General features: G+C 38.4%; 1 protein-coding gene across 3 annotated transcripts in view; it reads left to right on the forward strand.

Annotated features, from left to right (window-relative positions):
- The window catches only part of MYH10 (myosin heavy chain 10), a 106,036-nt gene that overhangs the window by 68,011 nt on the left and 11,309 nt on the right, over window positions 1-26,716 (forward strand). For 2 of the 3 annotated variants that reach the window (XM_076353652.1, XM_076353653.1), the window contains 22 exons: window positions 364-507; window positions 809-904; window positions 4,477-4,595; window positions 5,037-5,189; window positions 5,590-5,763; window positions 7,502-7,675; window positions 9,458-9,572; window positions 13,193-13,386; window positions 13,658-13,779; window positions 14,110-14,179; window positions 14,280-14,440; window positions 15,056-15,164; window positions 15,247-15,378; window positions 16,770-16,976; window positions 18,195-18,332; window positions 18,893-19,016; window positions 21,258-21,429; window positions 22,201-22,413; window positions 22,514-22,658; window positions 24,095-24,301; window positions 25,371-25,475; window positions 26,543-26,695. In XM_076353652.1, the coding sequence (XP_076209767.1) occupies window positions 364-507; window positions 809-904; window positions 4,477-4,595; window positions 5,037-5,189; window positions 5,590-5,763; window positions 7,502-7,675; window positions 9,458-9,572; window positions 13,193-13,386; window positions 13,658-13,779; window positions 14,110-14,179; window positions 14,280-14,440; window positions 15,056-15,164; window positions 15,247-15,378; window positions 16,770-16,976; window positions 18,195-18,332; window positions 18,893-19,016; window positions 21,258-21,429; window positions 22,201-22,413; window positions 22,514-22,658; window positions 24,095-24,301; window positions 25,371-25,475; window positions 26,543-26,695 (3,227 nt within the window). Of the gene's footprint in view, window positions 1-363; window positions 508-808; window positions 905-4,476; window positions 4,596-5,036; window positions 5,190-5,589; window positions 5,764-7,501; window positions 7,676-9,457; window positions 9,573-10,653; window positions 10,717-13,192; window positions 13,387-13,657; window positions 13,780-14,109; window positions 14,180-14,279; window positions 14,441-15,055; window positions 15,165-15,246; window positions 15,379-16,769; window positions 16,977-18,194; window positions 18,333-18,892; window positions 19,017-21,257; window positions 21,430-22,200; window positions 22,414-22,513; window positions 22,659-24,094; window positions 24,302-25,370; window positions 25,476-26,542; window positions 26,696-26,716 lie in introns of all 3 variants that reach the window. The other variant, XM_076353654.1, reaches the window with a different exon arrangement.

The raw sequence follows: 26,716 nt of genomic DNA on the forward strand, positions 1-26,716 counted from the left end.
TATAATAAACTCCATTTCTGCTTGTGTCTGTTACCTTTCAATAGAGGTACTACTTTCAGGATATTCCAAGTAGGGATTTGAGATTCTGGTAGATCTGAGTCGGGTAATGTTCTGTTTACAGGCTTAGTGCATTAAAGAGCTAATGTAGGTTGCTACAGATAGAGATACTGGGAATCTGGCTTCAGCTTCTAAGGTACACTCATATTTTTAGAGTTTCAGAAGCTGGTGTAATGGCTTGTAGCCATATTTGAGGAACTGATTTCGTAAAGCATAGTTTGTGCATTTAGTGAGAACAGAGTACAGGTGGGTGTGAACAGCATTTCTTTAGCTTATTTTTGTCTCTTCTCCTTCCCCCCAATACAGCTGACTTGCTGCTTGAAGGATTTAACAATTACAGATTTTTATCTAATGGCTACATCCCCATTCCTGGGCAACAAGACAAGGATAACTTTCAGGAGACTATGGAAGCCATGCATATCATGGGATTTTCGCATGATGAGATTTTGTGTAAGTTATTGAGCCTTTTGGATTTTTAAAGTGTACTTTTTTCTCTTGCACACACGCACACATACTTGCTAATTTAATGTCACCAAATTTAATGTTGCTTCAGTGTCTTGACAGCCGGCAGCAAATGTTTGCTTAACATGAGCTAGAGTTGAATTAAAGCCATTTGCCCAAAAAGTGCAGTACAAACTTTATTTCCTTTCTGAACTCATACTTTGAATTTGGAAGGAAAGTGACGGAAGAAAAATTTGTTAAGCTGAGGCCTCTTCAATTAAACTGTTGCATATGTCTTTTGGTAACACAGCAATGCTGAAAGTGGTGTCTTCAGTGCTACAATTTGGAAATATTTCCTTTAAGAAGGAGAGAAATACTGATCAAGCTTCTATGCCAGAGAATACTGGTAAGTTGATCACGTTTGTATGGCTTCCTTTAACTTGCGCTGTTGTTTTCGTCCTGCCATTTGTTTTGTGCGTATCTTTAAAAGTGCAGCAGTCTTCTGAGCTTCCTTGATAGCGTTCTGTGCCAAAAAGAGGCCATGACTGTTGTGGTAGTAGCCAATGGGCAATTATTAAAACTCTCCTCTTCCATTCTTGTAATGCAGACAAATTTAAGTATCCATCAACAGAATTTGTTGTTTGCATTGCTCTAAACTTTGAACAAGTATTTCAGCTGTAGTCTTGTTTATTGCTATCTACAAAGATTTAAGCACTAGGAAAAAGTGCATACTTAAATCAGTTTGTTTTCTTTGGTTCTTGACAGCAGTTTTCTTGCCATTGATAAGAGCCCTGGAGCCAAGCGCAACTTCCATAGTGAAATGGCTGAACATAAGAATGCTGTAATTAGAAAAATCTGATTTCTGAAGTGGCATGGCAGTGTGACTAAGATTTAATTTATCAGTTAGTACCTGCAATGCAATCAGCAATTTGAGGAGTGTATTTCTTCACAAAAAAAGATAGCTGCTGAAGCAAATCTCTGATTTTTAATTTAGTACTTCAGTACCAGCCCTTTAAATGCTCTCATGGAAAGTCAGCTTTGAGAATTGACATCAGTGGAAAGAGCAGTAAGAACCATCATTCACAGGACCTGCTGCACATACACAACTCAAATTCTTGTCTGCGACTCGTTTCATAATTGTCCTAAATTGTTGTGTGTGTAGGTTGCTTGCAATGTCCAAAATTTTTGTAATTTCTCAGGGCGGTGGCCTGCTGCCCAAAGTGCTCCAGCAAGCAGGTGTGGATTAAAGTTCAATAGTCATTGACTCAATATTTGGCTGGCAGTTGGCACTTTGAGTTTTGCAGTGAGAAAAAGAAAGTTGGGTGAGGGATTAGTTTTTTGGGCTTTTAGTGCCAGCTTAGACAACTCAACTGAGTCATTGTCCATTTAGAAGGTGTGACGTAGAAAGATACAGATACTTCTTAGTTTCCTCACTATCTTGACTTCTGTATTACCATTGTTTTTTGGACATAAATTCTGAATTATAATATTGGATATAAATATATTGATACTATTGGATATTTATAATAATGGATACAAAATTCTGAATTACAAAGCAAAGATGCTGATAAGCTCGGATCACAGTTAAAGCATGTTTCTGTTCTATTGTATTTAAAATTTACTTTATCTGGTTGTATGGTCTTTGTATCTTTCTGAAGACACTGAGTGAAACTGATCTCTTCCTTCTTGTTATCTGTATTGTCACATCTCACTGTAATGGGTTTCCCTGTGTCCTCCAGGGAAATAAGTGTGTCTTGATAGCGATTCATCTCATTTAGAGGTGTGTGTCTGAAATAGGTCGGGTTAGTGTCTCCATAGATGGGAAGTAATTTGTGTGGGTAGTGGAGATGTGAACCTATTCAAAGAATAGAATCATAGAATCATTAAGGTTGGAAGAGACCTCTAAGATCATCGAGTCCAACCGTCGACCCAACACCACCATGCCCACTAAACCATGTCCCTAAGCGCCGCATCTACACGGATGGAAAGCAAATTCTACCCTATAGATAATAAATATAGATAAACAAATACTGGTTTCAAGTACAGATACAATAGGCTATATGGCTTTCCTGCTATCTTTGTGGATGAAGAGGAACGAGAAGCTGTATTTCGAGGACCATTTCATGCTTACCAGATTTGGAAGAAGCCTTTCTGCTGAAAGGGCAGAGGTTCACAAGCAACCTTATAAAGTTCATGCTTCAACTATGATACGAGCTCTTCAGTATCTTTTGCTTTATAATAATTCAGAATTGTATATCCAAAACCCAATAGTAATGAAACACAAGTCAGGATAGTCAGGGCATTCTACAGTCGTACCTTTTAAATGGACCTTCCTCAGTTATAAACAAACAAGATGAATTACTCTTTTTTTTTTTTTTAAAGTGCAAGATTAATCAAGCTGAAATAATGTGAACCAGTCCTGCCCTTAGAAGTGATAAAGCTTTGACTTGAAAATGATTTCGTTTCCTTCAGTCAAACCTCTGAAATGCTGGCTGCAGCCTCCTTCAGTGTCTGAATCAGATGTGATTTTTAGTATTACCTCTGCTATGGTTTATTGTTATTATTGTTACCTAAGCTATGGCTTATTACAAACTGGAAAGGTAGGGACAATAAATTCCATGTCACAGGTTCATGAAAGAGGAGCTGAGTGTAGTGTTTGGAGTACTGCGTGGGGGGAAAAAAATCCCTCCTTCCTTAAAAACTGTAATATCCTTTACATAGTATCCATTATGCCACAGTACCAAGCTGATGCTCATGGCTACTTAGTATTTTCAAGTTCTTGTTGTTTTTTTTTTTTAAGGATCCTGACAGCACTTGCTACTTCACACCTAAGGTTATAAGTTTCTGATGTGCATTTTTATACTCAAAGCACAGAAATTCTCCTGTATGTAGCTGAAGTGAAAGGAGTGTTCAATTTGTGATGCTACCCTAATTTCACTGATTAAGTTGTGTGTTGATTCATGTACCCTTCTAATGAATATATGGCCAGACAGAGAATCTCAACATTAAGAGCAAGTAGTAGTGTTTGTAATACCAGCAAAAAAAAAAAAAAAAAGCAGAGGAAGCTCATATATATTGGTATTAAAAATCTATTTTCCAATGCTGATTTGTAAAAATAGCTTTTTTCATTTTGACAGTAAAACAATGAGCTGTCAGATTACAAAGATAAGGGGTTGAAGTACTTACTGGGTAAGTGTGGAGGGCTTCCTGCTAAAGGGCAACACTTACCCGGACCTAAAAATACCTTTAACGTCACTTTCATTTTTAGAAGTATGGAATCATAAACACCTAACCTACTGGAAAATTTATTTAGAAAAAGGGATTGATGCAGCAAGAATATGTAACGATGGTGTGGGTAATGCGTTATTTTAAATAGTGAACATAACACCAGGAGAGTTCATGCTGTCTAAAGAAAGTGCACTACTGCTTGCGTTGTTGTTCTATATAAAATATTGCAAACCCATGTTTTAAATAATTTAAACAACGTATTTTGATATAGTCTGTAATAGAAGCATTACACTGGCACACCTGCCTAAATTGAAACAGTTTTTAAGCAACCCTTAGTATGATGGAGTTGATGTGCTCCTCATACTGTGGTTTTTTTTCTGGAGAGGAGAAAATGAATGTTGCCTATTAAAGTAACAAAATGAACGCTTGTATGTGGGCTATGGGCTGTTACATGACTTCCCTGCAATTTCATGAAATCTAGTGGGTTTTGCACTTCCCTAAGGAAATTCAGTGGTGTACTTCTGTAGAGACTTCCATCAGTCTTTGAGATGGAAGCCTGCAGACGCGGGCTGTGTGGTAGGGTAGGTCTGTCCACAGGACAGCAGTGCATCTCCCTGACTGCTGTTCCGAATGGCAGTTCAATTTTTAAGCTGGCATATGACACCCTTTGTCAGTAGCTGATGTCATTCACCGATGCTGCTAGCTGCTGTGGAGGATTTAAATGCTTTCATTTATTACTTTGATCTCCAGTCGCACAGAAACTCTGCCATCTACTGGGAATGAACGTAATGGAGTTCACCCGGGCCATACTGACACCGCGCATCAAAGTTGGCAGAGACTACGTTCAGAAAGCCCAGACCAAAGAACAAGTAAGTTTTGGTGCTTTAAAGGTGAAGTGAAACTGTACCTCATCCTGAATAGCTCTTAATAAAGAAAATTGGAATTAAGTGTATACTGCCACTGACTTTGTTTAAGCTTACTATCTTTATTAAATGTTCTTATGTGGTAAAAATCAATGGTAGAACAGAAGAAACCTTTCCTTTTCCTTGACCTGCTGGTTTCATCCTTTAATGTCATTGTTGTATGCATCAAATGCACAGAGAGCTTTTGGTTTTTTTATGGAACAGTTTAAAAACAAATTTTTCGTAACAGTAATCAAACTGCATACTATTTCTACTGCTTGTTTTCATTCCTCAGTGGTATTAACTCCATTAAACTTCTTCTGTTTTAGTTATTTGTGATAACATCCATGTCTGTGTTCTTTTGATGACTTCTCCAGGGTAAATAAATTTTTCTGTCTGGATTTTCAGGCAGACTTTGCAGTGGAAGCTTTGGCAAAGGCCACCTATGAACGCCTCTTCCGCTGGCTTGTTCACCGCATTAATAAAGCTTTGGACAGGACCAAACGACAGGGAGCGTCTTTCATTGGAATTCTGGATATTGCTGGATTTGAAATCTTTGAGGTACTTCAAAACACTGCTAATCAGATTTTTCTTTTCCCTGCTAATGTGCGTCCAGGACTAAGTGTAGAGCCGTTTAATGCATGCATGTTCCAAGGCTGCAGGAGGGTTTTGTTTTGTAGCATGCAAATGCTTTGACAACCCTAAATTACAGTGCCAAAAAGTCATACCTTAGTCTAAATCGTTCTTTTATATGTGATGGTTTTTCCTACTACACATTATTTAATTATATGTAACAGGGAACATAAGAGATTTGAATAATGCGTTTTCCAATTTTCTTTACAATATATTTGAATGTTGCAGAGTTTTGGGGACTTTCCTTGCAAGGTCAAATTTTTGACTTCCAGATATGTGGTAAATCCTGTCACTGAATTATTCTTGCTTACTAATGTTATTTTTGTAGTTGAACTCCTTTGAGCAACTCTGCATTAACTACACCAATGAGAAGCTTCAACAGTTATTTAACCACACAATGTTTATCCTGGAGCAAGAGGAGTACCAACGAGAGGGTATAGAGTGGAATTTCATTGACTTTGGACTGGATCTGCAGCCTTGCATTGACTTAATTGAAAGACCTGTAAGTTTGTGCATGGATAATGCTCTATGGAGAAGAGGTTCCATTTATGGCTTTGTCTTTTACTGCCTGCAAATTGTAGAACTGTACAGAGATTTCTTGTGGAGCTGTCACAAAAAGTGAATTAACTTGAAGGCTGAAATCCAAAGTCTAAAATACCATGTATTAGTAAAATGATTTATCCTTATGGGATTTTGCCCTGATGTTAGGGTAGAACACTTAAGCTACTATTTTACTGCTTTTTTTCCCTAGTCCTGTCACTTTCATATTAAACAATGCCATTGTTATAGGAGCATTAGAGTGGTGACTCAGTTAGAAAGCTTTTCCAGACTTACGGTAAACTTTTTTTCATTTGAGATCAATAGCAAAATTTCTGAAACTTCATTTAGGGTAGAGTTCCCCATAAATCTGCCTTGTGAATAGGAAAGCAGTATCTTAAAGGTGGTTTTAATCACTGTGCTTTTTAATGTATTCTTCTGGTTGCTCAATATACGGAAGCTGAAGAGGGCTTCAAAGGTCATCATTCCTGAAAGTTATCATTCTTCACACCTTAGAAGTATGCTGTCAAAATTATTTTATGACCTTTTAAATTAAATCTAGGGCATTGCAGTTACTACTCCCTACCTTTCTGTGTGTGTATTCTAGAATACACATAAGCTGCCAATGATGCTATGCATCCTGAAGAGCAGAAAAGCCCATGAGCCACATTGTTGATTTCCCTTTTCCTTCTCTAAAGAAAAACATTTCAGTTATCAAAGGTTTGCATTTTGTGTGTGGAACTCTAGAAAGTTCTGCCTCCTTGGAACGTAAAGTCTCTGCCAAATAGCCTGAGGGGGTAAGTGTGGATGCTTTCAGTATGCAGATGTTAAGGTGAATATCCTAAAATGCATCAAATTACTTGATTATTTTTTTTTTAAAAAAGCAACTGTCAGTTCCTTCATAATTGTTCTGTAAATGTGATGCCATGTAGTAGGCACATAGGAACATCTCTCTTCAAATCTGTAAACTTCACATTCACTAGAAACTTTTGAAGTATAAATTATTATAAACTCTTTTTTCCATTGCTTTCCTGTGTACATCAGTCTGTCTTCCCTGAGGAAAATGATCCTGTCAAACAATTCTACAGCTGCAAAATACAGACATTGCTTGCTCCCTACTTCACTTTAAGAATAAACAGACCTTCAAATGGAGTGCTTAAATTGTACGGAAAGAGAGGGAGTATATAAAACTATGCTGGCTGCTCAAGTTAAGCCTGCTGAATCCTTTGGATGCTGCTACTGGATATCAACACAGGGCTTGGCAAGGGGAGGCTCGGTGGCTGCCACGGTAGTATCGAGTGGCTGGGAGGGATAATTGTCTTCAGTTTAGCCCACGTTAAAGCATGACATTAACTACTGTGGAGATGCGGATGAGCTGCTGTGTACATACGTGTCGCAGAAATGTTTGGAAGGTAACTCTGGAGGTCATCTATTCTAGTCTCTGCTCAAAGCAAGGCTCTAGTCAGCACTAGATCAGGTCACTCGTGTCTGGCTTCAATATACGTTGGCATGAATTAGTTTGAACTGGTCATAATGTTGTTCATTGAACTGGACTCCCCCACAGCTTGTTTTAATCGAAATCAAATTTGAATCAGTTTAGACAAGTTCTTATTGTGGCATTCAATGGTGTGTTTTAAATATTAAAATTAAAAATGTATATATATATTAAATATTAACACAGATTAAATCCAACTGGATTTCAGGCAAATCCTCCTGGTGTGTTAGCATTACTGGATGAAGAATGCTGGTTCCCTAAAGCTACCGACAAGACGTTTGTGGAAAAATTGGTCCAAGAGCAAGGAACCCACTCCAAGTTCCAAAAGCCAAGACAGCTAAAGGACAAAGCAGATTTCTGCATTATTCACTATGCAGGGAAGGTAAGGGTTAAATACTTGGTTAGAAATGTTGGTTTTGGGAAAACTTTGGGAAAAGTACTACATGGTATAGCTACCAAATTTAGAAATACTTGTACAGGAGGGTGGCCTTGTTTCATTTTCTTGAACATATTCAGGAGTGCTCTTGTTACCAAATAAACAGAACTGAAAAATATAAATTAAGATTAAATTAAATAAATATTTCAGTTTCCTTTAATTTTGTTGTCAGGTCTTACAGGTGAGTTTTTTCAGGACTTGAAAGAAATCTCTTCTAAATTTCTGTTTCCAAGTTGATAGTAGTGCTTGAAGTAGGGCTGTGTCAGTACCCTCTTCACTTTTATCTCCTCAGATCACATAAGATTTTCTGTATATCCCCTTTTATAGGTAAGCTGATATCCTTTTTGTTTTTACTGTTAGTTCAATCTTTATTTTCGCATTGAGGGACGGAGCTCAGCTGCAGTGTGAACAGGTCCATGAAATAACTATGCAGTTCTTGTCAGCATTTTGTGGAACCTTCATGATCACCAGGTCTATTCCATAGGGCCATGCTGTGTAATTAATTTCATAAATAGTTAAAACTTAATCCTAGTACCAGTTTTTGCCCTGATGCTTAGAAGAAACTGTGTGAATGATTAAGAGCCATCCTTTAGTTTTCATTTAAAGTACTAATGGCTTGTTGTTATCTATCTCTGATGTCAGTGGTGCCAAGTAGATAATTGTAGCAAAAATGGAAATAAAGAAATTATACACTTTATTGTATCAATATTTAAAACAGTAACTTAAAAATAATGAAATCATCACTGTTACTGCAGTTAATAGTAGATTAGTTGTGAAACAAAAGGTTACCTTTAGGTAATCAAAATGAAGTAAAACAACTTGGTGCCTGACTACTGGAAAGTAATTGTTCTGAAGAATGCTTTACTTCTGCCAAACTGAGTGGGCATTTCTGGGATACTGGCACTGCATTGCATATCTTCCTCGACAGAAGGCATTTTCCAATTTTCTATCAGAATGTGCATTTCCTTCAAAACTAGAATCGTTTGCAAAATAGCTTTTACTGCAAGAAGTACTGAGATGATGATCTAATTTGGTTTTGGATGCTGGAAGGATTTAAATGTGGCTTTCCTTCCAAAGCCCTTATTTAAAAAAAGAAAACTCTGTTTGAAGCAAAAACATGCTGGCCTACGTAGAGGTCTTGTTGGACTTATGGAATTTTAGGGCTCTCTTTTGGGTTGGGATGAAACCATGCTGGTAGCACTGAGTTTTTAACTGCTGAGCTATAGTTTAATTGCAAACCACAGAATTGGTTCTTTAAGATAAGAGCTTTGTTTGTTTTGTTTCTAGAACAGTGTTTAAGTATAACTGCTATAGTGAAATTTAAAAAAAAATCATGTTGCAACACATCCTTAATTTATTCTCTAGTAATTTAGATAAAGTAATTAGGATCTGTACTGAAGTTGTTTTTACATCTTCACAGTGAACAGTGAAGCCTTATTTTGGCAATAATACTAGGCTGAAAATGTATACCAACTATTAGCAAGCAAAAAGTCAGATTGCCAAATTTTTAAGAAAACTCCCATTTACTCTTTCAAAAGAATAATAACTTTTCATGGTCCTTTGAACTGTTCTAAGGAGGCAAAACAAACTCATAGCAAGCAAACATCAAGAAGAGAATAGGAAGAAAACCTCAGTATAGTATTTTGAAAGCTTTTTTTTTTTATGCTGGTAAACTTAAAACTAAAGCTGGTAGTCTACCTGATCATGTGCAACTTGGCTACTCTACAGGTAGACTACAAGGCAGATGAGTGGTTGATGAAGAATATGGACCCCCTGAATGACAATGTGGCTACACTCTTGCACCAGTCTTCTGACAAATTTGTTGCAGAGCTTTGGAAGGATGGTAAGAGATCATGCTCTCAGTACACAAGTTGTTAGTGATTTTACCTTGCTGGATGAGTTGGTTTGGTTTTTTGTGCCTGTTCCCTCCTCACCCTCCACCCCTACGTTGTAAATATCTACAGCATTTTCTCTATTGTTTAGCGCCAAAAGTACAACAAGGAAGCTGGGTTGCACCTATGGTCCCTTGCACATGTACCATTTCTGAGTAGCTGCTTCTCATGTTCATTATTTGAACTGATACAGACTTACTACTTGTTACCCTGTCTCAAATTTCATCTGTAGAATCTTGTCCAAAACTCGTAGTTTGAATTGCTGCAGTTAAGTCCTGAATGTAAACAGCTGTAGTGGTACTTGCTGTTAATAAAATGTTGTCTTATGTAAGCACCAGCACAGTTGTTTCTTGTGCAGTGGTGGGTCATATCCTGGAAATCTGCATCTCCTAAAATAAAATTCATTAACAACCATGCTAGTGCTTAGATATTGCATATGAATATCAAATGCAATATTTTCCTATTTTAACCGTACACTGCCGTTTAGCTAGTCTACCTGCACATCAGCTTAAAGTATTTATCAACATTTTTACCAAAGTACCCTAAGAAGCAGAAATAGCCAAATAAATACTCACAAGGACTTTTCTATTCTAGTTTTTAACATCACAGTATATTAATTAGAGTATATTTACATGCCATAGTATATAAATCTTGTAGTTTCTTATTCCAGGCGGAAATTAATCTTGTGATATAGATGATGCTGTAGGTTAATACTGAGTTTCCCTCTTATTCTCAGGAATACTTACTTGGTTCAGCTACAGAGAGCAGTTTTAATGAATATATAAAGAACTTTTTGGTTGGGGATCTGCTCCTTTCCTTTTGAGTACACACACAGAAGCTAAAGTGTTTTGGTCCACATATGCAAAACCTGCTTCCACAGATAATTGAAATGTGCATGGAATATATTGTGGCCTAATTGCTTTTGTAGCACAGTTAAGTCTGTTTGCAATTGATAAACCTGTTCTGTATACTAACTGAAGTGTCTTGTGTATCTGCTCTTCTGTCTTTGTTTTTGCTGTTTCTCTGCCTTAGAGATTCAGAATATTCAGAGAGCCTGTTTCTATGACAATATTACTGGTCTTCATGATCCACCAGGTGAATGGATATAAAAACAATAGGCCTACTAAAGGCAGGGCTGTTGTATCTACAGGAAAACCATTTTTGCTCGTAGGCTTGCATGAACTTTTCATTTCATGCTAAACTTAGGTATACCTCCACAAGGCAAATGGTCTCTGAGTGCATACCTATTCAGTTGCTGCTGCATACATATAGCATTTATATTTTATGCATTGCATTTAAGCATTGCAGATAAAAAGGTTTGTTGCTTCCTAGTTCCATGTTGAGATGCAGAATTGCTTCTTAAGTGATAATTCTGGTAGCTCCAAGCATTTGAGAGAATGCGTAAGCTTTGTAACACTATCAAGCTTCTTTCTGCAGTCCAACATTGACAAAACTCCAGAACATTTTAGAATGTGGATGTATTTTTCGGGAGGAGAGCTGAAGAATGTATTTAAGTATCAGAATGAGTGCTGCAGTTGTAGTGGGGGTAGTAAGTGAAATAAACTTCTTCCAGACTTGTTGGAATTGTTCTCTTATTTAAAAACCTCTTAACTTTAATATTTCCCTTTGTAGAAGCTGCACACGTTTTTTGAGGTATTGAGAAATCAACAAATTCACTTATTTGGAATGTCTTTTTGAAGACGCTTTAGATATTTTATCCCACCTCTTCCTCATTGTATTCTTGTATTCCTCTCCCCAAGTTTAGAAGTACGTGTATGTGAAGGTTGTGCCTTTAGACTCTTGATCTTTACTTGGGTTTACCTTCTACTACTCATGATACATCACATACCTGAGGAAGCTAGTGGTGTTTCCTGAAGTAATTACTAGAGGGCTTCAGTTCAGAGGCTTTAGCTGATGGATGATTGTCCAGTCATGGTGTTCAATGACTGCTCTTAACCTATAGGGAAGGCTTACATTTAGCTTTAATAATCCTTGTTGAAATATAAATAACCATATTATAGTTGGACAGAGGGGAGCAAAACAAAAGATGCACAATTAACAGATATATTTACAAAATTTTAAAAAGTATGTGGCCAAACAAAAGCTGAATGGTGTCCAGTCATTAGTGGTGTCTGGTGGGTGCATGTTTCTAATATTTGCAAGCTGTTATGTTCATCCTCTGTAAGACTGATTCCCAGTAATCTCTACCCCATTTCTGGTTTAGAACTGAATTCTTCTTCAAAGTAAATATTTGGGATATGATCTTATGAACAGCTTACCACCTACTTATTCTTCTACTTTAATAAGCCGCTTAGATTCTTGTGTTCAAAACTGTGTGGAGGATCTGGGCTCTGCTCTATACTACATGCAAGACTTACAAGTGATGATTCAAACTTGTTGCCCTGTATTTTTCTGCTTCTAGTTTTCCTTTTTTTTTTTATAGACCTTTGAAAACCAGTTGAGTACAAGTATGAAATAAAATATTGTCACTTATTTCTCATATACAAAATAATTCTGGTAGCAAAGCATAATTCCCTCTGCTTTAGTTTGACTGAATTTAAAGATAACTTCACAAAATTTAAATTGTAGCCTACATATAGTTGCTTGTTTCTGGCTGGCCAGCTTGGATTTCATGGAGAACCAATATATGTTGTGTATTTGCTCAATACTAAGAAGTGCCAACTATAATTATTAAGGTGTTAAGCCACCTGTCTATTTTTTAGCAAGCTGTTTAAATATTTGTTGACATGCACATGGAATTGCATTCATGTTTTTGGCCTAAAGGTTTTAATGATGGCAGTCAGATTTCTAATTTGTGCTTCTGAAGAAGAAACCATAGAGATCCTTACCCAAAACGTTCAAAAAATCAAAGAAAAATTTCTATTCTGATGTTTTATGGCAGCTTTGAAGTGCTTTGGTGTGCAGTTTTCCTGTGTTGAAACTTGTCTTTTTGGCTAGGGAGGTCTTTGCAGTTGTATATAAAACTTTGACAAATTCTTCAAAATAGCAGACTAGCAGAAGTCTGGCAGATACTTTTTTCCCTCTTGTCACTGAAATAACACTATTTCCAACTCTTATGTAAATAGTTATGCTTTCAATACACTTTTGAATATGCAATGAAACTCAGATTTAATCTATGTAATTACCATAAGTGACTCTTCATTTTAAGCAAATATGCACAGATGCTAATTCCAAATATTCAACCCAGAAATATTTTGCATTGTAAGAACTCAAATAATTGCCAGTTTCCAGGCAACTTTCTATCTCTTAAAAGTTGACTTAAAATAAAGAAAATGGCTTTCCTGGTCATGTAGAACTGCAAGTAAAGAGCTGGATATTTTAGTCTGTACCTACTAAAGCTACACTATTCTGCTGTATAAGTTTGTGGCTTTTGGTTCCACTGCTTCTGCACAGTGTCCCTAGTACATGCTGACTGCCTTGCCTACTGATGGCATCTTCTGTCATTTGTTCCACAAAGCTTCTGCTGCTGCACTATTGCTCCTCTTTCTGCCTGTCTTTATACCTGACAAATATTAAAGTCCACTTAATTATTTTCTCTTGTCCTTCCCAGTGGATCGTATTGTGGGTCTGGATCAGGTCACTGGAATAACAGAGACAGCTTTTGGCTCTGCGTACAAGACCAAGAAGGGCATGTTTCGTACTGTTGGCCAACTGTACAAAGAATCTCTCACCAAGCTGATGGCAACGCTCCGAAACACTAATCCCAATTTTGTTCGCTGCATCATTCCAAATCATGAAAAGAGGGTATGTACTACAGACCACTCCTCTAATTCTTTCTCTTTATTAAAGTCTTTACATGCATTTTATGTTATGCATGCTGTCTGTGTCTTCCTTTTGAAATCAGAGGCCAGGTTTCACAAAGTTTTCATACTGATCAAATATCTTCTCAGTATTCCCCACACATCCCCTTATTTAGACAGTTGACTTTGTAGAGGGTAGCCTGAAAAACATAAACTACAGTTTTTTGTTAAGCATGACTTTCAGTCTTTTAATCTGTATTGTTTTGTTTGTCCAGGCTGGAAAATTGGATCCACATCTGGTTTTAGACCAGCTTCGTTGCAATGGTGTTTTGGAAGGAATAAGGATTTGTCGACAAGGATTTCCAAACAGGATAGTGTTCCAGGAATTTAGACAGAGGTAATAGCAGGAACAGTCTTTTGAGTTTTTGAGATAAAGTTCCTTGTTAAATAATTGAAGACAGGCCACACCCCCACTCCCTCCCCCAACCCACCTGGAAGAAAATCCAAACCCGTGTGTGAGGTCTTGAAGTGGCTTGAACTTGAAGCAGTTAAATATTACAAGTTTATTCTAAAGACACTAGGGAAGGGGAAACCAATCTAAAATGGACTTCTGGAAAAACTTTCTGGAGGAATTCCTTAGCTGGGCACTTGATGACTATAGCTTTATGGGTTTATAATAATGTAGCTTATTGTTGAATGTAAAGGTGTTTTTTCATTTGACTTAAAGGTATGAGATCCTTACTCCCAATGCAATTCCAAAAGGTTTTATGGATGGTAAGCAAGCCTGTGAACGTATGGTAAGTGTTTATACCTATATATTGTTAAAACATTGAAAAGTTGAAACAAAAACGTGTCCTATCCTCGATGTAAAAACAATGTGCTTGCCTGTCCATTTAGATCAGAGCGTTAGAGCTGGACCCCAACTTATACAGAATTGGACAGAGCAAGATCTTTTTCCGAGCTGGTGTCTTGGCACACCTAGAAGAAGAACGAGATCTGAAGATCACAGACATTATCATCTTCTTCCAGGCAGTCTGTAGAGGATACCTGGCTAGGAAGTATGTGTGCTCTTACGGTTTGATTTTTCTTGTGGTCATCTTAAGTCTCTTTGATAGGGAGCTATGCATTAAAACTTCCATTTCAGGAGAGATTTTCTTAAGAAAGCATGTTGCCTGATAAACTGTAGTTATATTCAGGGTAAATAGGTGAATTTTTACCTAATAATAAGAATTTGTACCTTCGTTCCATAGCAATATCTCCTTTCCTTGATCTTCCCTTTGTGACACATGCAACTCTTTGCGGTACAGCTAGTGGCTGCGAAAAAATTTCTTTCTGCTCTACTGGAAATTCTTAGAGATACTCTGGAAAGCTGCTTTTTTGAAATTAAAGGACAATTCAGTGTCTAATCCATCCTCATTTTATTTTAAGAAAAACGTCTGTTAAGAGTAAGAACAAATAGCATTTGTAATCATTGTTTTGAAAATGGTGAATCCAGCTCTTGCTCTGCCTCTTTGTATAAGGAATGAGTACTTATAAATCAGTGTAGTCACTGAAACTTAAAAATTAAGCCTGTTTACGGTCTGCAAGTGTTCTAGGGTTGGGTAACCTAAAAATTAAAAACACAGATACTCAGCTGTATTTAACATGAAATGTTTTGCTCTTTCTGTCTTCAGGGCCTTTGCAAAGAAACAACAGCAATTGAGCGCACTGAAAATCCTGCAGAGGAATTGTGCTGCATATTTAAAGCTTAGGCACTGGCAGTGGTGGAGAGTCTTCACGAAGGTTTGTTATATTCTGTTACTTTCTTTGACTTTTGTAAATAGGTAGGTGCAGGTTCTTACTTGTTCATTTCAAATCTTTGCAGGTGAAGCCTCTTCTTCAGGTCACTCGTCAAGAAGAAGAACTTCAAGCCAAGGACGAGGAGCTAATGAAGGTGAAAGAAAAACAGACAAAAGTGGAGGCAGAACTTGAGGAAATGGAAAGGAAACATCAACAGGTTTGTGCCCAAGATCAGCTTTTGATCTGTAGAATGTGTATTGTGCTATATCCTGTGTTAGGGAGCCGTGTTGGGGAGACGCTTGTGAGCAAAAGCACTGTGAATCAGGAGAGCTAACTCCTTTCACACTCTGCTAAAATCTGGAATAGGAAGATATAGCATGGGTTATTCCTCCAGGAATGCAGAAACATCATGTTAATGAAACTAAACTTTTTTTTGGCCTTTCCTAGCTTACAGGAGAATTTCAGTAGCAGTGTCATTTTCCTTTTCAGATGCGTTTTCAGGGTAGGATACTTCTGTGGTGAACATATGCTGTTTAAGACATGGGGAAGCAGTTATGACAATTATTGGACAAAACTGAAAATGAATTTATGCTGATAAGTAGCATTGATATCAATTTAAAGAACAGCTGAAAGAGTGTCAGTAAAGACAGACATGTATTTATCACTGTGGTAATTTTGAGACATGCTAGAACTGGGATGGATATCTAGAATGGCAAAGCATCAGTTCCTATTGATGGAAGGGCTAGAAGGCATGGCCTGTGAGGAGTGTCTAAGGATACTGGGTTTGTCTTAGTTTGGAGAAAAGGAGACTGAGGGGAGACCTCATCACCCTCTACAGCTTCCTGAGGGGGGGGACGTGGAGAGGGAGGTGCTGATTTCTTCTCCCTGGGATCCCGTGACAGGACACATGGGAGTGGTTCAAAGCTGCATTAGGGGAGATCCAGACTAGATATTAGGAAACCTTTCTTTACCAAGAGGGTGGCCAAACACTGGAACAGGCTTCCTGGAGAGGTGGTCAATGCTCCATGCTTGTCAGTGTTTAAAAGGCATTTGGACAATGCCCTTAATAATATGCTTTAACTTTTGGTCAGCCCTGAAGTGGTCAGGCAGTTGGACTGGATTATTGTTGTAGGTCCCTCCCAATTGGGACTATTCTATTCTATCATCAGGTTTACACAGCAAGAAGTAATGTGTTCCAGTTCTGTTCCAGTGACTCCAAGTGCCAGCTTCAGCCCGGCTACCCCTGCCACTGCTCTGCCACTATGCAGGGATGAGTGCGAGGAACAGTCCAGGAAACAGGCACTTCCCTCATCTTCTTGCTGCTGGTAGAACAGGGCACATAGGGTAGGCGCAGTGAGATCTGTTCCTTAAACTGGGGGAAGAAGTGAGTGAAAATTGCTGTAGCCCTATTATGAAAGCTGGTGTCTTCTGGACTGCTGATAAAGCCCTCTGCTAAAAGTCTTTGGTTTTGGATATTGACCAGGGAGTGAAAAGTTGGAGCAGAACTTGGCCTTTAAGTAACTTTGTAGTTGTCATACATATAATCTCCCATGAGAGACTTTGAAATGTCATTTTTACTGCTTTACTACCTTTTGTGTATATTTGCAGCTTCTAGAAGAGAAGAACATTCTTGCAGAGCAGCTACAGGCTGAGACGGAGCTCTTTGCAGAAGCTGAGGAGATGAGGGCTCGCTTGGCTGCCAAAAAACAAGAGTTGGAAGAAATTCTCCATGATTTGGAGTCCAGGGTTGAGGAGGAAGAGGAAAGAAACCAAATATTGCAGAATGAGAAAAAGAAAATGCAGGCCCATATTCAGGTATGCCTCTTGGTAACTGGAAATGGAAAAGCATGCAAACAGGACAGTTAAGGATGGGAAAGCTCCCTCAGCATCCCTATGGCACGGAGGAATTTAGCTCCTTAGCACCATGTGTGGAATAAAATCGATTTGAATTTTTTTCTCTTCTCTTCCTGTGTTCAGCTTCTTGTGGTCTCCAGGCATATGAGGGTGAGGAAAGAAAAAGAAAAGTCAAAATGCCCTGTTGGTAGCTATAGCGTACGCAGATAGAGTATTAAAGGTAGCAAGCACTTTTGAGGGGGGAGGAACTGGGAATGACTGCATGAGGCTTACCTGCTTTCTTATAGAAACAAAGACTGATGGGATGATGTCATTTATGAGAGAAATGTTCCTTTTTGACTGAAATCCAGTGGATATCATGAAGAATATTCTTTCTTTGACTTTTACGATACTAAGACAACTTCATTTCCTCCAAGTTACTTGGGGTTTTTTTTGTGAAAATCGGATGATTTAGATGCTTCCTTTTTGAATACACGAAGACCTTGAAAAAAGGGAGTACCTGAGAACTTAATCTATCTTTCAAAATATTCAAGGCACTTGAAGGGGAAATAAACTCCACATCTCAGAGCCCTTGATGCCTTTTAATAAGTGTGCATTAATGTGTGGCTGAGAACCTTATTAAAAACTGTGAATGAATAGAAGCGCAATACATAATTACTTTTCTAGTCATATCTAGCTATTTGTGGCAGTATCTGAACCATTTCAGCTGTAATATTGAGATCTAGATTCATACTGAAATCAGATCTGTTTCCTGTGGCGTCTCTTCCCAGACGCTTGCGCTTTTACACCAGATGCCCTATTCAGATGCAGTATGCCAGGAAGTATTTGACATAAAGCCTGATTTGGTTGTCATTAAGTAGATTTTTTTAATTTTATGTTCAGAATTAAGAAGGTGAAAGACTCTGGTGAAGTGAGTGTATGTTACCTAAACAGCATTTTTCAGCCAAAGCTGAAATAGAGTATAAAAAATTCCACGTGTGTCACATGGCCCTTAATTTCATTACCAGATCGTTGATATAAATGAATCTAGCAAAAAGCGAATGCGTTCTTAGTGTTAGTTAGGGCAGGTGGCTTTTCAAAAGAATGCTTTTTTTCACCAATATTAAAAAAACAAAACAAAACAAAAACCCCACATGGGTAACCTGGAAAATGCACAGATGCAATTGCCTTTCTTCCCAGGACCTGGAGGAACAGCTTGATGAGGAGGAGGGAGCCCGACAGAAGTTGCAGCTTGAAAAAGTGACAGCTGAAGCTAAGATCAAGAAGATGGAGGAAGAGATCCTACTGTTGGAGGACCAAAATTCCAAATTTTTGAAGGTGAGACCAGTATGTGCGGTGGAGATTCTGCACATAAGTAATAGTAGTACCAAGTGATAGCTCTCAAAACATTTGAGACTGCTGTTATGCTGTTACATTATCTATAGAGTTTGCGCCTGAAAACTTGTGGGGTTTGAACAGGTTGAAGCTGAGACACTTAGAGCTTCTTTTAAACTGACCTTTAAAAGGGAGGTATTTGCCATGCATTCTTTCCAATTTCATGAGTCTTCCAAATCTAAGAGCTGGAAGCAGTGTTGATCACAGCTACTGTTGTTCTTTGCGAACAGATTTCCAAAAGTGTACAGCAAGTGCTGTCCTAAAACCAGGCCTCCTGTGTGTTAAATTCCAAGTCTGACTTTCTTGGAAAACAAATGTTCATGTTTCTGTACTATTGCAATTGATCCTTAATATTGACAGGTCAGTCACTTGAAATAAAATCTGTATTATACGTGCTGTATGAGACCTCTGTATGGATTTTGTATATTCAGTTATTTGTGCTGCTTAGTGACTCTTCAAACTGTATTTTAGAAGTTACTCTTTCTTCCCTTTTTCCTAACTAGGAAAAGAAGCTGATGGAGGATCGAATTGCTGAATGTACTTCTCAGCTGGCTGAAGAAGAAGAAAAGGCCAAAAACTTGGCCAAGCTCAAGAACAAGCAGGAAATGATGATCACCGATTTGGAAGGTTTGTTCTTACTACATTTGCGTATTAACAGCTTGGACGTCACGCTAGAACGGAATGGATCACTTATTACAATGTATGCAGTATCTGGTCCAGTCTGCTAAGTGTAACCTTATATGTAGATACTTTAAAAGCTGTTATTTTTATCTAAATCTTGAAAGAAATTTGTGTTGCTTGCAAGACTTGTTGCATTTGGCTGCTCAGTCTTTCTCATGTTTTACTTGTTTAGTTTTTCATTTTTGAGAATCCATTTCATTTATAGACACATTCAGAAATTCATGTTGTTGCATGCATCCCTTAGTAACAAGGTAAAACATCTGTCTCCTGGGAAGTTGCTACACTTTTCTATAATAACACATTTGAACAACGTATTTCTAGAAGAATGTTAGTAGGCATTCATTAGGCTTCTAATATTTTTTTGAATAAGCAAATCTGAATTGTTTTGCTTTTCTTAATGCTTTGTTTATCTAAAATGGTTCAATTTCTTTGGCCATTTATTTCTGATTGTTTTGCCTGTGTTGTCACAGGCTAAACTAGCCCTATATGTAACCTTTCTTGATTTTATGGGGTTTTTTTTAATTACTTAGGGCTGTAAATAGCTATTGTGCAACATTAATAAACTGCCAAGTTAAAGTTGCAAAATATAAGGCAAAGTTGCTCTCTGTGCCCTAATTTGGAAATAGTTTTTTCACTTACTGTATTATTCCTGTCTTGCTGCATATCTTAAAACTGATGTGCTTATGGAAGAATACCAAAGTTTAATCTTATCTGTATAGGAAGGTATTAAACTAACAGGGATAGTAGGTAATTGATGTACCTTTTCTTTAAAAATCATATTCAGAGACTTTAAGATGGGCATGAGTAAGCTTTACTCACTGGAAAATAATGCTTGAATAGTTGTGGACTATCAATCAGGACTAGTGTTTCTGAAGATACTTGACAGATGTATTTGGTTATGGTACTATTCCAAGACCAATGACCTTAGAAATGGAAATTAAAGCTTAAATATAAGGATTTCTTGGCTGGTAAAGCACAGTAAAATGATATTTACTCTTTGAGATGATTCAAGAAGCCATTAAGGTCTCTCCGCTAGGGTCTTGGCACTGCTAGGTATTGAAATTTGGGGGGGGGGGGGGGGGGACGACTAATTCAGTTTACGATGAGCTTTCTCAGTTACAAAATTGGGTCTTATGATACTGTTCTGTCACTCACCAGAAATATAATGTAAAAACAGAGGGAAAAGTGCTATTTTCTTTGAATGAGGAACTGTTTAGAGAAAAACAGTGTTACTTTAGATTGTCTGGAAAATCCCAAATAGCCCTGGGTGGCTCTAAGAGATGATTCTTGAACATGGCTTCCTTTCTGTGTAGAAAATGGTGTCCCGATCCAGTAGCAGGCTTAGGAAGGGTGTGAGAGAAATCTCTTCACTGAGGACCCACAAAGTATTGAGCAAGTCTAATAACTTACATTTATGTTAATCCATATAGAATTGTGCTAATGCTATGCTAAGCAAAACCCTCTTGTGTCTTAAATATATTACATACCTGGTCATTAGCTAACTGTAAACAATGCAGCCAGTAACTATCTTAATCAGACAACAGGCAGATCACCTAAATATATTTTATTGCTATGGCACTGATAACTGGATGGTTTTCACAAAGAGATACCTTAGGGCAGGAGTATCTTGGCTACACAAATAAATCACTGGAAGCTACCAGGGTTGCAAAGTCTTGCTAAACATCAGTGGGATGTGAGTTAGTGGGCGCAGATACTTGCAAAAGTGGTTTATCCAAGTTTTCTTTAAGCGATACTATTTTCCAGTAGACCTTTTGGAGTCTAGCCTAGCCCTTCCAAAACTATGCAAGCTATCATTTTTTCCAGTCCGTAGTTGTTCTTCATTTTTGAATCCTGATGTCTGTGATCACCTGGCCTAGCAGCTCAAACTGCTCTTCTTTTAGATCCCATTCCTTATTTTCTATCAAGATGAGGTTATGTTTCTGTTCACTTACTTCACACTTTTTTCTCCAGTAATTGACTTTCTCTTGACTTTCTATCTAAATCATACAGTCCTACTTTGCTATTGCAGCTTTCCCAGTCACCCTTCCAGCTGCAGACTGGAGAAAGAATTGACACAGCATATATTAAACTTCCCACCCTTCTTGCCACCCCACTGCCCTGCCCCTGAACCTTCTGAGGATGACAAGAGAAAAAATTCCTTATGCATATAATTCTTTGCTTCCTTAGAGCGCTTAAAAAAGGAGGAGAAGACCCGTCAAGAATTAGAAAAAGCTAAAAGAAAACTTGATGGTGAAACAACAGATCTACAGGACCAAATAGCTGAGCTGCAAGCCCAGATTGAAGAACTGAAGATCCAGCTGGCCAAGAAAGAGGAAGAACTGCAGGCTGCTCTTGCTAGGTCAGAGCATGATGGGGCTTATGATTACGGAAGTGTGGTAGAAACCTACTTTCCCATACAGAATTTCAGCTGACTGCAAACTTATCAGTTAGGACTGGGAATGTTAAAGCAGAAGCCAATTCATGTTTCTAGAGCATCTCTAGACACCTGTGTGCTGTGTATAGACATGGCAAAAGAGGAATTTAGTGTTTTATCAGTATCCTTGCTCTACAAAGCTCCAAAACCAATGTTTCATCAGAGTATAATAGCATTTGGGCTCTGGAAGCTTTTTTAGTCTCCCAGAGTTCAGCCTCAGGAGGGAAGAAACATGTAATTCTCAGCCTTCTTAATGGTCGAAGTACTTGATAACATATGTCATACTCAATCATTGAAAGACTTGTGTGGTAGTCTTGCAGCCACAGGTATCAACTAAACACCTTTTGTAGTTTCTGAGTAATGATCCATAATTTTGCGGGAAGAGAAAATTCTACAGACAGGGTGCATTTTTAGGTCAATGTTGAGATCTACAAAACTGGAATACTTGAATGTAAACTTGAAAGCTTAATCATTTCTAGTAGTGCATCTGTAGTAGTACCTGGGGCGCTGTGCTTGTTAGGATCTTGAGAATAACAGTGCAGTAGTGGGTTTCTGTCTATGAAGTTTTAGAAGGTCTATTTTATTCTAGTGGGAAAGTTGAGTTATTTGTGTACATAATTTAAATAACACTAGACTGTTACGAGAACAGATCTGAAGCTACGAAATGTCATTAACTGTTGTGCCTCTGTTTAACAGAGGTGATGAAGAAGCAGTTCAGAAAAACAATGCACTGAAAGTGATAAGAGAGTTGCAGGCTCAAATTGCAGAACTCCAGGAGGATCTTGAATCTGAGAAGGCATCACGCAACAAGGCGGAAAAGCAGAAAAGAGATTTAAGTGAAGAGTTGGAGGCTTTAAAAACTGAACTGGAAGATACCTTGGATACCACTGCAGCACAGCAAGAGCTGAGGTAGGATCATACGTCTGTGTAAGAAGGCACCATTAAAATTCATCTTTAATTTACAAAAGACTAAAATGTTGATTTTGATAACCATTGATGCTTTCTCTAGGACAAAGCGAGAGCAGGAGGTGGCTGAACTGAAGAAAGCAATTGAAGAGGAAACCAAAAACCATGAAGCACAGATCCAGGAAATCAGGCAGAGGCATGCTACTGCCCTGGAAGAGCTCTCTGAACAACTTGAACAGGCCAAAAGGGTGAGAAGAAAATGAATTACAGAAATACATTTTTCTGCTTCAGGACTTTTTATAGCTAACAAGTGTTGTGATCCCTTCCACTGATATCTGCAGATCTACGTTGTCCTCTATACATGCATAACAATCGCAGTTGGATCAAATATATCCTGCTGCTTTGAATATATTGCAACTATTAGACAGTCTTGGCATCTATCTGAAAAGTGTTCATTAAACTTGGAAACGGTGCACCTAGAGATAAATTCATGTAGTACTTCTGTAGGAATTCTCCAGCAGCCCACGTGCTTATTTGGTGAAAAGCAGTTCTCTGCATGAGTGAACTGCAGAATGCTTCCAAATACGGTAATTGTAATGTCAGCACTCACAAATAACAGACTGTCAGTACAGGTAGTGTAAAAGTTCTTCCAGCCCCTTTTAACTTCATGCTTGTACTGTGACCTCCAGTGCTAGAAATCTGTGGAGTATCCTGCCAACTTGCACAGCTGTATTCTGTTCTCTGGTAACCACCACCAGAGCAGGCAGGAGGGGGGACACCTGGATAGCATGGTTCCTACTGGTGTAGCTTGAGTGTCTTGCTCAAAAGTAGAATTATTCCAACACTGCCGAAAAAAAACCCCTATCTTTAATTTGTGAAACTATAGTTCTGGTCATTCACAAATGTATGTGTGGACAGTTCATATACTGTAGTAATATTTTTATGTAGGGAATATTTCACGAGCTTCCTTACTTTAAAATACTAAGTGAGAAACATAGTAGTTAAAGCTGGAGGAAATTATAGTTTATTCACCTGAAGATCTTATGCATGTCTTCTGCTCCTTGTTCATTAAATATTCTCAATAAGAGCATGAAAAGATGGAAAAATACCCTGCAATCTTAGACAAAGGTCCTGTGATAAGATGATGTCAGTTCTAGTGATATAGTAAGAATGGCACTTAAACATCCCTTATGCCAATTATTACTTTTTTAAAAAGGTTTTTGACAAATGTCAGTGCAGTGGTGAAAAGTGCTTTGTTATGCACTTCCAGGCTGCTACGCCTACTAAAATCAGGGCAGCTTTAGTTGATATCTTTCCTTTTATTTCTGTGAGATGAGCCATGCTGATCTGTTAATGGGCACATTCCTTCCTACTTACAGTGCTACTCAAACAGTCATTTTACAGCACTGCCATCCCAGATCTTGTTGAATTCGTAGAAGTATCTTCTGGTCCTCACTGTTACGTGTGATATCTTAGAGTGGAATAACTTGCATTAACTTAGTCTTTGGCTAATATACACAGAATGTTACATGGCAGCATTTTAAACACTCCCTACTTACAACTGGCTGAGCACTTGTTTTATCTTTGAACTTGTAAACCTGATTTGCTGGACTGAATATTTTTAGCAGAAAACTGTATTGATATGTAACAAAGTGTTGAATTTCTTTCCTTTTGTTTTTCCTAGTTCAAAGCAAATCTTGAAAAAAACAAGCAAGGCCTAGAGTCCGACAACAAGGAGTTAGCCTGTGAAGTGAAGGTACTGCAGCAGGTCAAGGCAGAGTCTGAACATAAGAGGAAGAAGCTCGATGCTCAGGTACAAGAGCTAACCGCTAAGGTCACAGAAGGAGAAAGACTGAGGGTGGAACTGGCGGAGAAAGCTAACAAGCTGCAGGTAAGGCTGTATGGAAGTCCTAAACTGTTGAAAAATATGCAAGAAAGTAAAAGCCTTAACCAATGTAGAAATGGCTAGGAGAAATGACTTTTCAAAGATGCAGCTAGGTCTACAGGAACTGGGTCTGTAGTTGATGTGGGACGTGATCTCAGTCATGCACTCGTGTACTTGAGGGGCCTTAAAGTGGTGGCGTGCCTCAGGTGGAGATAGCTGGACAGCCATGACATTAATCCTGAACTTTTTGGGCTATGTGAGAATTACAGTGGCTTCTAAGTACATGGCTTCCCATCCTGGAGACCAAATCCTGTAGGAGGCTCTGCTGACAGCTGGCCTACGGGTTTTTGGCTTGGATATGGAATTGAGTAGATTGGGCTGAGTTCACTTGTAGGTGTGAGCAAAACTGTACTGATTGATGATGGTCACAGGTTTTCTTTAGTGCTTCAAGGTTGGGAGCTTGACAGATAGGGATTGCAAGTAAAGGCCTATTCTTCTGGGAAATGGAGAAAATGGACAAAATGCCGTCAGGGCTGGCTTTTAAACCACAGCAACAAGTACTTTAGGTAAATCAAGCTAAAGTGCTTCAAAAAGGGAACGGCCCAGTTCTTTTTGGAGGAAGCTTTTGGGCAGTCTGTCACTCTATATACAAGTAGCATAGCCTAAAATAGCAATAGTTGGCACCTGACAGTAACCTTTTCTCTTGTGGTGATGCTTTAAACCCAGCTGCCACCCTGATAATCCCTGAATTAATGGTCCTGTAAAATATATGGTCCTATAATTAAAAATAGCATTTGAGTATGAATGCAGATATTGGAATGACGTGCTCTGCTAAATAGCATACCTAACTCTTGTTATGTTGTACCCTTAAGTTCAAGATTGACATCCAACTTCAAGTTTCTAACCAAACTTCAGTATTTTTAGCTTGTTGTATCTCTGTACTGGGATCTATTGTTGTCTTGCCATACCTGGAATTTGTTGAGGTTTTGTGTTCTGCAGTTCCAGCTCCCAGTGGGACGTAGGCTTTGCCGTGAGTCAGCTGCGTGCTGTTACCTTTAGACTGCTTGCTTTGCAGAACGAGTTGGATAATGTCTCAAGTCTCCTGGAGGAAGCAGAGAAGAAAGGCATTAAGTTTGCCAAGGATGCGGCTAGTTTGGAATCTCAGCTTCAGGATACACAGGTGTGTGGGCAGTGAAGCTTGAACTTTGCACTGAAGCTTTGTTCCTCATTTGAAATGCTAACTGCATAACAGAAAATACATTTTCATTCATGGTTTGGAAAGTCCCTTGGGTACAAGCTGTATTTCCTATTGAAGTCTAGTGAAATGCAATGGATAACGACTGCTCAGCTACATGTGGAGCCCATTTTTCATTATCTAAGATTCACTACTTGATAGACTGTAGCCTTTAAGTTTCTCTTATTTCTTAGTCTCTGTGGGAGATAAGTATTAAGTAAAAAAAAAAAAACAACTTTCCAAGTAGAACATTAATGTAAATAAGATCCTTGGGGTATATGAAAGGCATGAGGGACAATACCCTGTCTTTTACTGACAGCTTAAGTTCTTAAAACTGCCAGTGTTTGTTTTTGAGTTAAACAATGCAGCTTTATGCATGTATTCATCACTCAAATATACTCTTTTTTTCCCCTGTATAAAAATGCTAATGATGACTACTTGAATAATGCTAATCACAATTGGAGAGGTCTGTGAGGAACAGGATGGAGGAGGGGGGTGGTTATACCTTTTATTAGTTTCCGTTATGACGGAAGTTTCCACTGCCACATTACAGCTATCTTTAAACTGACCTTTATATTTAAGCAATGCAGCAAAACTTGGAAGCATGCTGCCATTGCAGGATTTGGTGCTATATATTCTTCCCAGGTGGTTTAAAATGGGGACTCTGTATGCTTGTCTGGAAGAAGAAAAATAGTTTGAAGGTGACTTCTGTGCTCGTCCCTTTAAAGACAGAAAAGTATCATCCATTAACTCCTAGAGCAGACAGTGGCATGGATTCCCTGATCAGAAATATGCTTTATAAAGGTTTAAGTGTGCCCAAAATGAATGAGGAGTGCCTTTTTGAAAACCCAAATTACAGATGTCTTCATAAGCATGTCCTTGTACAAAAATGCTGTGAGAAAAAATAATCAAACGTGAAACTCCATATAGAGTAACGGAGGGTGGTAGCCCAAGGCCACAGTTAACACGCTATGAACCAAACTGAACTTTGAATATGCCTGTTTGTGTAACAGGAGCTGCTTCAGGAAGAAACCCGTCAGAAACTCAACCTGAGCAGCAGGATTAGGCAGCTTGAAGAGGAGAAGAACAACCTGCAAGAGCAGCAGGAAGAGGAAGAGGAGGCCAGAAAGAACTTGGAGAAACAGATGCTCGCTTTGCAGTCACAGGTAAGCTGTTGTAAATGGCAG

The sequence above is a fragment of the Aptenodytes patagonicus genome, chromosome 16 (genome assembly GCF_965638725.1).
Source record: "Aptenodytes patagonicus chromosome 16, bAptPat1.pri.cur, whole genome shotgun sequence".
NCBI lineage: Eukaryota > Metazoa > Chordata > Aves > Sphenisciformes > Spheniscidae > Aptenodytes > Aptenodytes patagonicus.